General features: G+C 36.6%; 2 protein-coding genes across 2 annotated transcripts; both read left to right on the forward strand.

Moving 5' to 3' along the window:
* The first annotated feature begins 5,203 nt into the window (after positions 1-5,203).
* On the forward strand, positions 5,204-7,830 carry LOC133843599 (mucin-2). Its single transcript, XM_062277225.1, has one exon. It carries the CDS (start codon positions 5,763-5,765, stop codon positions 7,431-7,433), a length of 1,671 nt encoding a protein of 556 aa, XP_062133209.1. The 5' UTR covers positions 5,204-5,762; the 3' UTR covers positions 7,434-7,830.
* Positions 7,831-10,023: 2,193 nt separating this feature from the next.
* On the forward strand, positions 10,024-10,429 carry LOC133842685 (alanine and glycine-rich protein). The gene has a single exon (XM_062275889.1). The coding sequence runs from the start codon at positions 10,050-10,052 to the stop codon at positions 10,383-10,385; it is 336 nt and encodes a 111-aa protein (XP_062131873.1). The 5' UTR covers positions 10,024-10,049; the 3' UTR covers positions 10,386-10,429.
* The last annotated feature ends 5,035 nt before the right edge of the window (positions 10,430-15,464 follow it).

Raw genomic sequence — 15,464 nt, forward strand, 5'->3', positions numbered from 1 at the left:
AAAAAAGAACCAGCAAAGGCTTCGTCTGGTGAACTGGTGCGTTATTCAAGTCGTATACGGTAAACAAACTTACCTGCTGCTCTGTTGTAGTTGTTGTTGTTGTTGTATAAGCACGCAAACAGCGTTTGTCGTATAAAAGTCGAAAAGTCTTTTCATTTTCATTCCATCTGCGGGCTGCAGGCCGATTGAAACTGTAACTGCAATTGCAACTGCAACTTCTGTTGCTACTGCAGCTAAATGAAAAATATTTACTCAAGGACCGTGTTTGCCAGCGTTGACAACTATCCGAGGTCTGAGCGACACAAATTGCTTCCGTTCTCGAACGAAATTGCGACCTAAACGAGAAAAGTCGAACAATCAAAAGAGGAATAAAATTCAGAAAAACAACTAACTGAATAAATTAAAAATATTATTTTTAACTTCAATTGCAAGTCATATCTTTTGAAATTTATCTTTCAAAAACATCTGAAGAATATTGTGATATTTATAATTTTCATCTACTGCAACCGCACTGCACACAATTGACACAAATTCAAGTTTAATTAGAGTTTTAGCTGACAGAGTTGCCAGGGTTGCCACTAACTAACTTCTTCGCTTTGTTCTGTATGCCGTATTGTATAACTCTCTCATCTCTCTCTCTCTCGCAGTCTCCTCTCACTTTATATATATCCCACATCATTCTCGCCCCAGTCCACAGCTTCCATTTTGCTTCTGCCTGCCACTTCCTGCCTACATTCACTATTCTCTGTGCTCGGCGTAAACAAGGCATTAAGTACAACAAAATAATTAAAGTCAATTAGTGGTCTTTGCCGTGGCACATTGCCAGTCCTCTGGCTTGCCTTGGCTTTCAGCTCTTGTTGACTTAGTGCTCCGTACTATAATGATATTGTGCAACTCCTGCCCCACAACGGCTGCCACAACTCCAACAGTGTGTTGTCGACTGTCATTAGCGTCATAGATACAGATACATGAGAGAGTGCGTTGTAGATACAAATACAAATACAGTTGCTGTTGAAAGAACTAAACATCATAATTTAGCCACATTTAATCAGGTTACAATACCCATTAAAAGTGACTCAAGAGGATATGATATAAAAGAGAAAATCTGTTAAATTAAGTATTTAAAAAAATCGGAATAATTTTTCAAACTTTGAATTGTAAATTTGTAAGTATGTTAATTAGAGTATTTCCTAGCTACCTTCCTTCAGGCTCTCTTTAAGCGACTTTGCAGAGTACAACTACTTCGCTTTAATGTAAGCTCATCAAGTGTAATCTCCTTATTCAGAGCAGTTAATGTATATGTTAATTCTCTGATCGGAAGTTCCATTGGCATTACAATGGCCGCTCATTAACTGCGGCATTTTAATCGCCAGATTAATGTCCATAAATTCATGCACAGCCTTCACAATCAGGCCAGTCAACCAGTCAACAATCAGCTCTTTACATTATGCTTATTGCCTGGTAATTGAATTAACAACATACACACAAAAGACACAATCCTCCCCCAATAAAAACGTGTATATGTACATGTTTTTGTTTTTACAATTATAATGCTCTTTTTATGCTATGCGATTTTCCGACATGAAAAACTTTTTCAAGTGGCAAGTGAATTGCATTTTTAGGAACAGTTGCAAGTTTCAAGTTGTTTGGTAAATTTGTTGTACGACTATTTGTATCTCAAGTGCCACTCGATGGCAAACAATGATGCTGCCAAATACAAAACGAAATAGGGGATAATATTATCAGAGAGAGAGAGGGGCAGGCAATTGTTTTTCAATTGATTGTCAAAGCATGTTTTTTGTTGGGGAATTCGAAAAAGGGTTCGTAAATTTTACTGCTAATAATACTCTTTAAGAATGATATTTAAGAACTGTAGCTACATTATACATAAATAGTATCTTGAATAAGTAAGTAAATATTTAAATACAAAATATTGTGGTTGCCTTTAAAATCCCATCAACTGACACAACAAAAGCAGCTTTACTCGCACTCTGCCTTAATTAGCTAATACTCCTATCAAAGTTTAACCACAAACTGTCCATTAAAACTTGGCCAACAAACATAAATATTATTGACCAACAGAGAGAAATTTTTGTGTCAACTCAACAGAAAATGTTTGAACAATAATAATTCCAGAACTAACACTAACGCTAACAATGCGAATCGCCATTATAATAATAATACTAGCAACTATTGTCCGACAGTTGTGTGTGCTTGGCTTTGCTGTATTTTTTTCCTATTGTTGAGCTCAGCACAAAATTTTCACCAAAAAAGCGAGGAAATGTTTTTGCCACGGGGCGTTTACTGGCATGTGTGTGTTCGTGTGTGTGTGTGTGTGTGTGGGTAGAGTGGGCGTGTCCAGTGTACAATTGCGATATGATTTATACACAATGAGCAGTTGAACTTTGGCTGCTGCTGCTGCTGTTCGTTGCTCGTTGATTTTTACGATGTACGCGATAAGGACTAACGAGCAAAGTTCCAAGAAAATTCGGGGGATTCCTAATCGCATCCCCACAAAACGTTGAGATCCCCGACAGTGGCTCAAAACTTGCTGAGTTTTGTCAACATTCAGGTAGAAGGCGAATAAATACAGTCAACACCTTTCAGTCAATGGGGGCGAAAGAAAAATAGAGGACGCAACTTCAATAACATCATTAAAATGCGCAGCCAGCGAGAGAGACAAGCACTCACTTAAATTGAGAAGCCAGTGGCAGCAGGACTGCCAGGACTGCCAGGACACTCATAAATGGATGGCACTTGGCTGGCGTCCAATATAAATATGACTTATAAAATGTCCAAAAGGACTTTGGCAGGCAAATTAGTTTGTTAAACTGAAGGAGCTGCTCAACTGCCGGACTGCCACTGACGCTGGCAGGAAGGATAACAGGACGGAAGGATACCTATAGAAAATTTTGTAAATTTTGCGCGTAATTTGAAATATTTATGCAAAACTTGGCAGCCATTGTTGGCAATGATGAATTGTTTATTGACAGGCCACGACAACAGCGTTTGGGCACGACAGACCGTCTGCCCTTAAGTACTAACAAAATATTAATCATACGCAATGTGCGCCATGGCGCCACACAGCTAAAGTCATTAGGAAGGCCAAAGAACAGTGCTCCACTTGAAAAGTGTGGCAAGTAGCAAGTAGCAAGTTTCAAGTGGAGAGTGGCAAGTGGCAAGTAAAAAGCATTTAAGTAGCAGCCAAATCAAAGTTGACGCACCGAAAACATTTTCAATTTACTCAAGCAAAATGTAATTTAAATACAAATTTGAGGCTAAGTACCCAGAAGTAACCTCAGGCATTGCTACTTACTACAGCTTCCCGATCATCAATTGGCATTTTCAAGTGCTCCACATTTCGATGGTACTAAGTAATTTCTCGTCTCGTCCGTCAGACTTCAACCATCCCCCCACCGCCTGCCCTGTCACAGTTTTGCTTGATGTGCTGGGCCTTAGCTGGAGAATCATTAGGCCAAGATTGAGCTGAAACACTTCGTATGCAAATTTGTTTTGCCAAAATGTAATTTTCAATATGCGATTCTAAGATGCTTTGATCTGATGCCCATGGCCCATGGCCCATGGCCAGTGGGCGTGGCAGTTTATTGCCTAACGATTATCGTCGCTTCGTTGCCAATTCCAACAAATTACTTTCAATGGAATCGGAATTGAAATTCAAAATAGAATACCAATAGAAGTGGAAGCGGAAGTTAGAAATGGAAATGCAAGTTTCATTTTGATTTCTATCGATTAAATTTGATTGTCTTTTGCGATAAACAAGAGTGTTTCTTTTCAATTTTTATAAATTACATTTAAATCGTTTTCAGTAACAATTAGATACATAAACAAAATACTTTCAGAATAGGAAACAAGAAAGCATTTCGTATCGTCTATCTAAAACAACTGCATAAATAATGTTTACAATAGTTGATACTGAGAAAGTTTTCTATTTATGACTAAGTTGGGTATAAATAGCTCTGGTCGACAATGCAAACCTAATTTGATATCTAAAGGTTGAGGTGTAAGCAATTAAAAAATGAGAGTTGTAGGAATTTTAATTGACACACTCCTTTTAACGACAATACCTCTAGATTATTCCATTTTCAGTGGATTAGTAAGATAATCGATATTGTATATACTTTCTGTTTTACACATTTCTTAGAAATTAATCATACTTCCAAGGTAATTTGTCTAACTAATTGCTCTTTACACAGGAAATATAATTCAAGTTTTGCATATAACTTGTATTTCATATTTGATATATATTTCTTAATATGATATATTAAAATAAATTAAATATGAAAATTTAATAATTATAAAATGCATTTGTAAACGAGATTGAAAGACTTTTTATTAAAACCCATATAAAAACACTCTTTTCTTCGCCTATTAAATCTCTTTCAATGTTTTTTTTCCATGAGTTCAAATAAAAATGAAATAAAGAATAACTATAAAAAGCTATATAAATACGTTTTTTGCTTTGTCTGTTAACTCTTTTCAAAGGAATTTTCCATGAATTTATTTTATTCTCTTTTTTGTTTAGCGTTCTCATTTGCCATATTTATTTATTAGACCTATGGTTTGGCACAATAACAATTACTGTATTATACTTCCAAGTAATTGGAGTCAACGTTTTTTTTCTGTATACAAAGAATTTCAGGGCCTGCAACTCCACAAACTGTAGAGTATGTCGCACCCTCTGAGTATGCCAATAATCACTGGGAATTGCACATAATAATCCCACAATCGAAAACGCTTAAAAGTTACTTTGTAAAATTAAAATCTGATAAATGTGCTCGAAGCGCAGGCGATCAAATCAAATGGCAATCAATGCGAAACACCTGAGCAAGAAAAGATGGGAGTGGGAAAGAGAAAGAAATACAAAATGTTGGATAACTGAAGACAATGGTTATCGAGAGTGGAGCCGGTTTGTAAGCGACAGGTAATCAATAGCAGGTGAGTACGTTGAAAGTGAAATTGAGTGACCGGGAAGAGCTATTAAAAGATGTTTTTGCTCGCCGCCAAACTGGGCCAAGTGTGCAAACTACAACAACCGATAACTAAAAAACGATTGTAATTCATTCAAGTTCAGTTGCAGGTCCACTGAAAACGCAGTTGGCAACGCAGCTACAGCTAAATTACCAGAGTAACCGGAGCCAGAGTCAGAGTCAGAGCCAGAGCCAGCAGACAGCAGACGGAGTCAGAGAGTCGAGTTGAGTTGGTCGGAGAGAGACAAGAGCCGGCTTCGCTAACCGTTTCAAAGCGTCGAGTGTGTGTGGTGCAAAAAATCATGTGGGTTTTGGCGATTTATAAGCGCGCGTTGAAACTGCAAACGGTTTAGTTCCTCGCCGCAAACATAACTAGTCACAACGCAACGGCAGCCGGCCACAGATCAGATCAGAGCGGAAGCATTCGAGCCGAGGAATTTGTTAAGTCACTTTAACCAGTTCACCCCAAGTGAGAGAGACAAAGACAGAGAGAGAGAGAGAGAGAGAGAGAGAGAGAGCAAAGCGAAACGGAGACAACTACGAGACACAGGAGCAAGTTTTCTCTTCGCGATCAAAGGCCATCGACGGGGGCAAAGTGAACGTGTGACTCGCGACTTGTTTGACGGTCTCTTATTATTATTATATTCGCTGTTAAATTATTCTTGTTGTTGTCGTTGCTCTTGTTTACTGTTGGCAACAGCACTCACGCACACACATACACACACACACTCACATCGATTGTCACAGCCGTTGCCCTCGCATTCCAAAGCCAAAATGACGCGCATGCCAATGATCGCAGTGATCGCGTTGCTGCTGCTGCAAGTGACGACGTCGACTCTGGGTAAACCAACTGCAGCTTCACCTGCTGCTGCTGTGGAGGAGGAGACCACATCATTTGGTGAACTCGACGTCAGCACGGTCACCATGAAAATTGATTTAGATCTCATTCTAAGCACTGAGGACAATCAAAACCCGTTCACGCATCTGCCCGAGAATGAATTTGCAACCACAGAAGAGCCGCTTCCCAAATCGGTGTTGTTGCAGCTGGAGGCCAAGAATGCATCTGCAAACCTAATCGAGAGCACAACAACGACAACTAACGCTCCGGAAGCAGCCACAACAATTGCCATTGAAAGTGCCAAGAATGAATTGCATTCGCTTTACACCGAACACGACTTAGAGATGAGAGAGAATAAAGCCGAAGCTGCCATAGAAACCACAACATTCTTGCCTCAATTCGAGGTAACCGCAACACCTGAGAATAATTTGGCATTCTATGCCAAAACAAACAGTTACGAGTCCAACCTCGAAGATACCACAACCTATATGCCACTGGATAATTATAAATACACCAGCGGTCCACTTCCCGCCGATGCAGAGAAATACGGCTCCGAAGTTCCGCCTGCAGAAGAAAACACATGGATTCCCAACTTTGACGGCATTCTTCACTCCACACAAGCTGATGATGAATTGGCTGAGACAACGCCAGCACCTGAGAACACGAATAACCAAACTGAAAGCAGCATCAGCAACAACGTGCCAATTGTTGCAACAACACCGCAGCACGTGGATATTGGAGATTTGCTGCGCATGATGAGCTCCGATGTGATTACTGACAAGATTATGCAGGAATCAACAACCGAGGAACCTAAGCTAGAGGCAACCACCAACAAGTTGGCTGAACAAACTGCTGAAACCACAATTGCACCACCGAAACAACAGTCATCGATGCTTGAAGCAATTGTTATGACAACACTTAGAGCGCCCGTTGACACCACAACCGTGGAAAGTAGTACTGCTAAAATGATTGAGGAATTCCCAGTGACCACAATTGAGCCACCAAAAGAGACAACAACACTTGCAGCAGCTGTGACGTCAACAGCATCTCCAGCTTCGCATACCACCAGCTCACCAGTAACCACGAGTGCGGCTGAAACCACGAATATTCCCGAAACCACAATTTCACCAGTCACCACCAGCATTCCTGAGACCATCAGCAGCACCAGCAGCACAGACCAAACCACCAGCAGCACCACCAGCACACCTGAAACCACTAGCAGTACAGCTGAAACCACCAGTACACCTGAAACCACCAGCAGCACCACAAGCACTCCCGAAACCACCAGCGGCCTCAGTCTCACCGAAGACTTAGGAGAGACCACAATTGAACCACCCAAGCAGCAGTCTGTGCTTGCTGCTGTGTTAACAACAACGCCAGAGAGTGTGCCAGAGAGCAGCACAACTGAAGCAACCACAACCAGCAGCAGCACCACCACAACCACCACCACCACCACCACCACCACGACAGAATCCCCCACAACTACAACGACAGAGCCCATTCCTGTGGTGGTGACGCGTGAACCACGCGTTGAACGCATCTTTAATTCGGATGGTGTGGAAGTGCTCTATGGTTACTCATCGGTGGTGCGAACAAATGGCGTTTGATGGCGCACCACAATGTAAATTACCAAAAAAAAATTATAATAATACCTTGTCAAGGTCAACTTGCCATACAGCATCTATTTTCGTAGCAAACAGCGAAAGTTCGCAAAGGGTTTTCCAAATTCTAAACGAGCTGAATATTTAATAAATATTGTGATACATCGAAACGAAATGATAATGAAAACAAAACAAAACAAAAAATATAAAACAAACGAAAACTAAACCGAAACTTAAACGAAATATGAATAAATTGTGCAAAATATTGTGGGGCTAGAGAAACGATTTTATAATTTATAAATAAAACATGAATTACCGAATTACAATAAAGCATTTCGTGTTTGTTTTACAGTTTGCGTAAAATACATATACAAAAAAAATTCCAATGAAAAAAACACACAAATTGTTGATCCACAAATGGGTTTGGCGATCCATTTGCATTGGTATTTGTAAATGGCATAATATTGGGGGGATCGTTACGGGGACGGAGAAGAAGCTGAAATGCGCTACCGATTCAACAGAGACTTAAGAGAAATAAACAAAAATAATAAAAACAAAACCAAAAATTGTGAATTCGTATTACTTCGAGGTGTGGCAACCAGTCGGTGGCACTTCATATAGTATGTAGTATAGTATTCATTTAAGATCTGCGCCTAACGCACTTAACGAAACTAACCAACTAGTTTCCCGAAACACTAAAAACCCCAACGAAACCAACAAACTAGTTTCATAATTTACCAAAAACTTCGAATAGCAAAGAATTGCCAATTATTTATGATTTCAGATTTCGTAACTCCGCCGAGACTTACAAAAGAATTTTTAAAAACTTAATGAACTGAACGAAAAATTCAATATCAAGAAACTAGTATGGAAACGACAATTTGACAATTTTAATAAAAATTCATAGTTCCTATTTCGTAACTCATTTATCATAAAAAATAATCTGAAAGAACTGTCAAAGACATAAGGAAATCTACCAGCTCGTTTCACAAACGTTTAAAAAATCATAATAAAAAATAATTAGCAATAATGAACGAATTTCGATTTGGAAATTTTGCAATTTTTAAATAACATAACAGTCGAAAAATTATTTCTCTCGAAATGAGAGAAATGTTCATAACTCCTCATAAGCAATGAATCATTCGAAGATGTGCAAGTCAGCTCGCTGTGGGAAAAATTTATAAGCTAACAGATACCCTAGACAAAGAGAGAAATATTTGTATTTTACAATATTATATTTTGTATCTTTGACTTGCCTTAGTAATGCCAATTGTAGGGTATCTAACAGTATCATCGCTTTGAAATGCAACAGCTAGACATTCAACCCACCAACTGCCCACCTGCGCTCAAAACCGGCATTAGCCAAAGACGTCGTCATACATTTTTGGGCTTTTATGTTCCGGCATGACGCTGAACGAACCGCGGAGACAGACAGACAGCAAGGGAGCCCGAGTGAGCGAGAGGTTGATAGAGCAAAAGAGAGACACGTGGAGGGTGAGTGGTCCATGAAAACGATCGAAGCCACCGATCTGGTTTGGCGACAACCGATTGCGGTTTATTCATTCATCGATATGTGTGTTGTTTGGCATGCGAGTATGTCTGTGATTAAGTGGGTTTTCGATAGGGTTTTAGGTTTAGCAATGATTATCACGTTCCCATTCGAATCACTTGGTAATAAAATTAATGAAAAAAAAAAAACAAATCTACAACAATTTACTTATTTCCATTTGAACTTGGCTGAGGCGCTAAGATGCATGTTGAATGCGGGCATTTATACTACTATTGAAAAGTGATTGAAGGCTGCCTCGATGCGGGTTTTTTTTTCAACTTTTAGCGTTGCTCTACTAATCGCTGACTAACTGGACAATTGGCTGTCTCAGATGCATAACTGAGCAGTTAGTCATGTTATGCGAACCAGTTGAACTTGATGAGATATTTAGAATATTTCCAGTGCGTTTTATCGGCTTGAGTTGATAGAAATCGAAAGCAAGAGAGATGCAAAAAAAAAAAAAATATACTCTTTATTAGATTAGTATGCTAATCTAATACACTAACTAAACCGAGATATAAATATAAATATGATAGCTTACTTAAATGATCAAATTACAAATACTAGAAGCCTCATGTATGTACTATGTTAATAACTATTATTAAAACAATTATAAAATGTAACTTGAGCAACTAACTCTCTATTCTATGATTGTTTATTATAACATGTTACATTATTTATTTTAACACTTTAGTAATATGGTATATTCACATATATTTCAGCAATGTGTTAACATTTTCGAAGCGATTGTGGTAAAGCTTTCAACAGACAGCTTTTCAACAATATCAGCAAACACCCAAAAGTCTGCTATGCCACAACATCATAATCCGAAGCTTTGTCATGTGATTAGCTTTCTACATTTCGCGTAGACCTGTTTGCAATTACGGTCCGATACAAGTCTAATCGATGCAATCGTAATATTAGATATACTAAGATAAAATATTGATTTAAAAGTCCCCCTCATAAATATGTCAAAAACTGGTTGGACAATTGAGTGATCCACAAAGTTCTCATCTTGATGATTGGTATAAAAGCAAGCTGCAATCATTCATTGAGTATCAATAACATTAGCGATGAAGTTCTTTGTGGTGTTCACTTTCCTGTTGCTCGCCTTAGCTGCCGTTCAGGCTGCTCCTCGTCCTGGCCGTGGCGGTGGCGGTGGTGGTGGAGCTACTGCAAACGCCTCGGCATCGGCGAATGCAAGTGCTGGCGGATATGGTGGAAACGCTAATGCTCAGGCCAATGCAAACGCTGTGGCTAACGCATCCGGTGGTGGTGGACGTGGTGGACGTGGTGGTGGTCGTGGTGGTTTTTTACAGGATTGTGCGACAAGTTCCAAAGTCTGCATATCCTCCATACTAATCCTACTGATGTTGCCCAGCATCAAAGTGTTCGGAAGCCTCAACTAAAAAACAAATTGCCCTTGTTCAAACTGTTAAATAAATACTTTTTTTGCAAAGTGGTGAATTTACTTTAATTAAAAATGTTTTTTTTTTTAAATCTTACTGTAAAGTTACAGTGCAAATTCAGGAAAAAGACTTAAAATTATTTCAGCAAACGTTCTCTTAAATATTTTTATTATTAACAAGCTGAAAATTTATTCAAAGTCTTCTAAAAATGTGTTATAATAAAAAAGATACATATTAGTATTCCGACAATAGTTGTATAATTTTAATGTTTATCAAAAGTTTTAGTCTATTATTTTCACAATTTAATTGTGCAATGAAATACTTATAGTTAAACATATTTTATTAACTAACTCGAACTATATAAAACAGGATTCACATTTATGTTGACCATAACTAAACTAAACAAATCTTGTTATGACGCCTCTTTCTGTTAACTTTTATTCAACAATGTCACCCACATTCAAATGAAAACCGACGTTTTTGATTTGCTACACTTGATAAAGACTTGTTTATAATTAGACACGCTATGCTAAACGCAGTTATCGCAAAAAACGTAGCACTCTTGCACTAATTTTTAATATTAGTTATAAAAGCTACTGTCATAAACAACTCAAAAACCTGTCCTACTATTCACTGATCCGTTGAATTCTCAGCTAGGGGATTTTGGTATAAAAGCAAGCTGAAAACCCGCAGCTATCATCACTAACATCAACAATGAAGTTCTTCGTGCTATTTACTTTCCTGCTCTTCGCTTTGCTCGCCGTCCAGGCAGCTCCTCATGGCGGGGGCGGTAACTCCAACGCATCAGCAAGTTCCACTGCAAACGCTTCTTCAAGTGGAGGCGGAAACGCCAATGCTAACGCCTCAGCAAGTGCAGTATCAAACGGACGCGGAAACGCCAATGCTGAAGCTAATGCCAGTGCTGTGGCCAACTCCCAAGGAGGCGACCGTCACCATGGATAATAAGATCAATACAACATTAATACGATTTCCAAATATGTCTCTCACAAAACTGATAAATAAAATAATTAAATTCAAAACAAACATTATTTAAATTATGACGGGATACAAACAAGAGGAAAGGGATAGCGAATTAGAAGTCATCAACAAAACTATTTTACACGAAAAATATAAAGACTAGTATTATACTTCGGCAGTCAAGCCTTTTTCATGGGTGGATAAGTAAAATTAATTATACATAGTATATATACAGTGTCTTCATCAATATTATCTTAATCATATTGTATTTACCGTGTACTTTGAATAAATTCGGCAGCCATCTTTCAATCATCATTTTCATTTTCACATTATTTAGCACACACATTATGAATTATTCGTGTGATGTTCCTATAATTTAGTGCAAATATAATATAAAATATTTTGAGCCCGCCCCGCATTTCCTAAACAATCTTGTATAGTTATTTGTATAATATTATACAAATTTGCATCCCTTCATAATAAACGTTTTTCATCCAGCCAAACCGAAAGACTAGTATGTCATTATTTAATTTTACTTTACTCGTGAGACCTGTCACTGAAATGATATTGTTAAACGCTCTAATATTCAGTATTGTCACTTAATGTGTTAATACTAACAAAACAAAAGCTTCTGTCATAAATAAAAATCCTGTTGCGCATTTTTATGAGTAGAATCTTTTGGGACGCGGCAACAAAGTCGCAATTCGCATAAATGGCCGTCCCACTCCCGAAGATATTAGGAGGAGGGCAGGCTAACGGATAACGAAGAAAATAATCAAAAAACCAAAACATTTCTAAAACCGTTAATTGATACTTTTAAATTTCTTAAAAGTTATTCAGTTGACTATTTTAAAGAAGCCAACAAATACATGATTAAACAAGTAAGAAAGTTACAGTCGAGTGTGCTCGACTATGAGATAACCGCTATCCATTTTAAAAAAAGGCAAAATATTGCGATATTATTTTCAAAATATACCGAAAATACTAAAAATACTTAAAATATACCAAATGGTATGTTTGGTATATCGATATAGTGTACCATTCAAAATATACCATAGACGGCACAATGGCACAGATTATCGGCCAAAGCAACTAAGAGCCCTAGTAAGTAGGCGTTTTTGCCCATACGAAAGTATTTCTTTAATAACTTCGACAATTTTTTATCTGATCGCAACCAAATCAGGAATCATAACTACTATAATAATTATTGTATATACCAAAATTCGCAACTCTAGCTTTAAAATTGCGCTTGTTATTCGATTTGCGGGGGCGGCAATGGGCCTGGCAAAAATTTGAAACAAACTTGTTTTGCGTGCAAACATAACAAATGCTGTCGAAAAAAAATTATAGCTCTATTTATACATTATATATACATTATAGGGTCGGAGATGCCTCCTTCTACCTGTTACATACATTTCCCTTCTACCCTATGGGTAGCGGGTATACAAAGCAAGAAAAAATAAAAATATGATCAAATAAGTTTGTAGTTTTACTCTTTATGAAGAACATTGCTTCGGTTTAATTTCTAAACCGGATTTGATATCAACTCGAATTTTTTTATGGATGTCATAACCAAAATAACTAAATATGCATCTCAATATACTATACGTAATTTATAGGACAGTGATTAAAACTGTTTAACTGATTAGAAAACAAGTTTTGTCACTAAAATTGTTTGTTTACTTTATTTAGTTTTCTGTTACTTTATGCTTATTGGTATCAAGATAAGACTAAAAACTACAAAATATAGAATAATAAAACCGAATATTATTAAGAATATCTAGAAGTTGATATATCAAAAGAGGGCACGTCGTGTTATTGTCCTCCTCTGTCTCTTTTAAATTCAAAATTCGCAAATTAACATATCAACTTGAATAATATATTCGCTGAATAATTTACATCATGACGTCAAATATTTAAGTTTCGTGTTTAACCAGTGTTGGTTAAAGTTTTGTGATGTGTTAAAAGAAATGCAAATCAATTGATGTATTAAACCTAATATAAGCAAATAAACCTTTTTTAAAATATGTGTATATTTTCTCATGCATGATTTTAGTTTTTATTATAGACAACAGAAAGGAAAGTTTGAAACAATCAGAAATTAAAACAAACTCAAAACCGCTAAAAAAAACAACACACAAAACAAAACATTTTTAGACTCGCATCGGGTTTGCGAATTTTAAATATACACTGGATGTGTTTAAAACAAAAAAAGAAAGTTTGGACAAGATATGTCAGGTATAACGGTATAAAATTTCAAGAAAAAATCCTTCTGATACAATTTGATATATCTTTGCTTTCTACTTCATATAATATAAAATATATTAAAAACCAATATATCACAATTAATACAAATAAATAAAATGTACTTCTCTATATGCTAAACAATTTTTATCCAACCAACCAATTAGCTCCTTTACTTTTGCCCGTGAGGCCTGCTAATGAAAACATATTCATAAACGATCTAATCTATTCAATAATAACACTCAACGTATTAAAACTAACAAAACAAAAGCTGCAGTCATAAATAACAAACCTGTTGCAGATTTCATGAGTAGAATCTTCTTGAGAATGGGTATAAAAGCAGGTTGCAGCTTTGAAGTTATAGTCAATAACCTTAAAGATGAAATTCTTTGTACTATTCACGTTCCTGTTCATCGCTTTGATCGCTGTTCACGCAGATCCTGGACACGACAATAAGGCCGGAAGTGGGCCAGTAAGCGCCTCTGCAAACGGTCAAGGACACTCCAATACTTATAGCCATGTTAACGGTGGGCTCGGTGGGTTCGAAGGGCACGATGGGCTTGATGGACCCCATGAACACCCAGGCCGCTTGAGCACACTTAAGGTGCTAGCAGGCTAACGGATAACCAAGAAAACAACTACAAACATATGTGTATATATGTATGTCTATATATTTCTAAAATAGGGAATTAATATTTTTTAAATTGTTGAACCGAATTAAATAAAGTTATTTAAGTGAGTAAAAATACATAAAAAATAATAATTATCGCAACTTTTTTATTCCAAAATTAATTTTCAAGTCATTTTATTAAGTTTATAAAGTAATCCAGTTTTAGGGGCTTTTTCCTTACCGTCGAGCATTCAATGTCAAATTTAATTTAATACTTGAAGAAATTTATCAAGCAAATCTTGCTAGACAGTGGTTTTCGATACAAGTGTGACCAGTCAGCCAGTTAAACTCTCATAAATATTATTTTAACGGTAGCACCAAAAGCAAAACAATACAAAATAAATATAGAAAAGAAAAATAGAGAAGAAGTTTGCAAATCTTAAACAACAGCTGCCGAATTTGAAAGCCGGTTTATAACGAAATTAACCGATTAGATTTGTTTAAGCAATTTGCATAATTAGCGGGGGGTATATCATATTAGTAAACAATAGGCCTGTTTAACATCAAAATAAACATTTGGGGAGTTAAATAAGATTTTAATAACAAACATGCGCAACTTTTGGGATAAGATAAATATTAGAATATGAGTCGGCAAGGTTACAGTTATGTGATTTACATATTGCATTACCACAATTGTTGAAAACTGTGTTAAAGCTAAAATAAAATAAAAATAAAAATGTTTAAATCTTGCAAGTTTTGGAATATTATTCAAAGAATGGTCAATTTGTAATTTAAATAGCAATTTGATCTTGATTTATGAGTTAATGGTATCAATTTTAAATTCAATTAGATTGTTTAAATGAAGATCATAAAATTTATACTTGAAATAACCTGCTGCAAATTGAATTTAATTTATACTTTATTTAGTGATTGCGGAAAATAACTGACTAGGTTGATATTATAATTAAATTGGTTTCATATTAAATTTCTATTAAATTTATGAATGTTGTAGAAACTTCCAGCCGTGAAAGTCCCCTAGTCAGAGATCCGTTTTGTTTGAAAACACTCAGCTGCCAAAAGAGTTGGCTGAAAGAATTCACACCTCATTGATAATGAATGTTTATTTCGCAAACATATACCAAAAATTTTATTTTAGAAATGAACTAGTGACGAATAAAGTAAACCCCAAATATCTAAATCTAAATCTACTTAGGAACTTAAATAAAGTAAATTAAATTTACTATTCA

Source organism: Drosophila sulfurigaster, chromosome 2L, assembly GCF_023558435.1.
Source record: "Drosophila sulfurigaster albostrigata strain 15112-1811.04 chromosome 2L, ASM2355843v2, whole genome shotgun sequence".
In the NCBI taxonomy this organism is placed as follows: domain Eukaryota; kingdom Metazoa; phylum Arthropoda; class Insecta; order Diptera; family Drosophilidae; genus Drosophila; species Drosophila sulfurigaster.

What these genes read in the sequence shown, in the direction of transcription:
- LOC133843599 (XM_062277225.1), top strand. Translation starts at nt 5,763, where the DNA reads ATGACGCGCATGCCAATGATCGCAGTGATCGCGTTGCTGCTGCTGCAA.
- LOC133842685 (XM_062275889.1), top strand. Translation starts at nt 10,050, where the DNA reads ATGAAGTTCTTTGTGGTGTTCACTTTCCTGTTGCTCGCCTTAGCTGCC.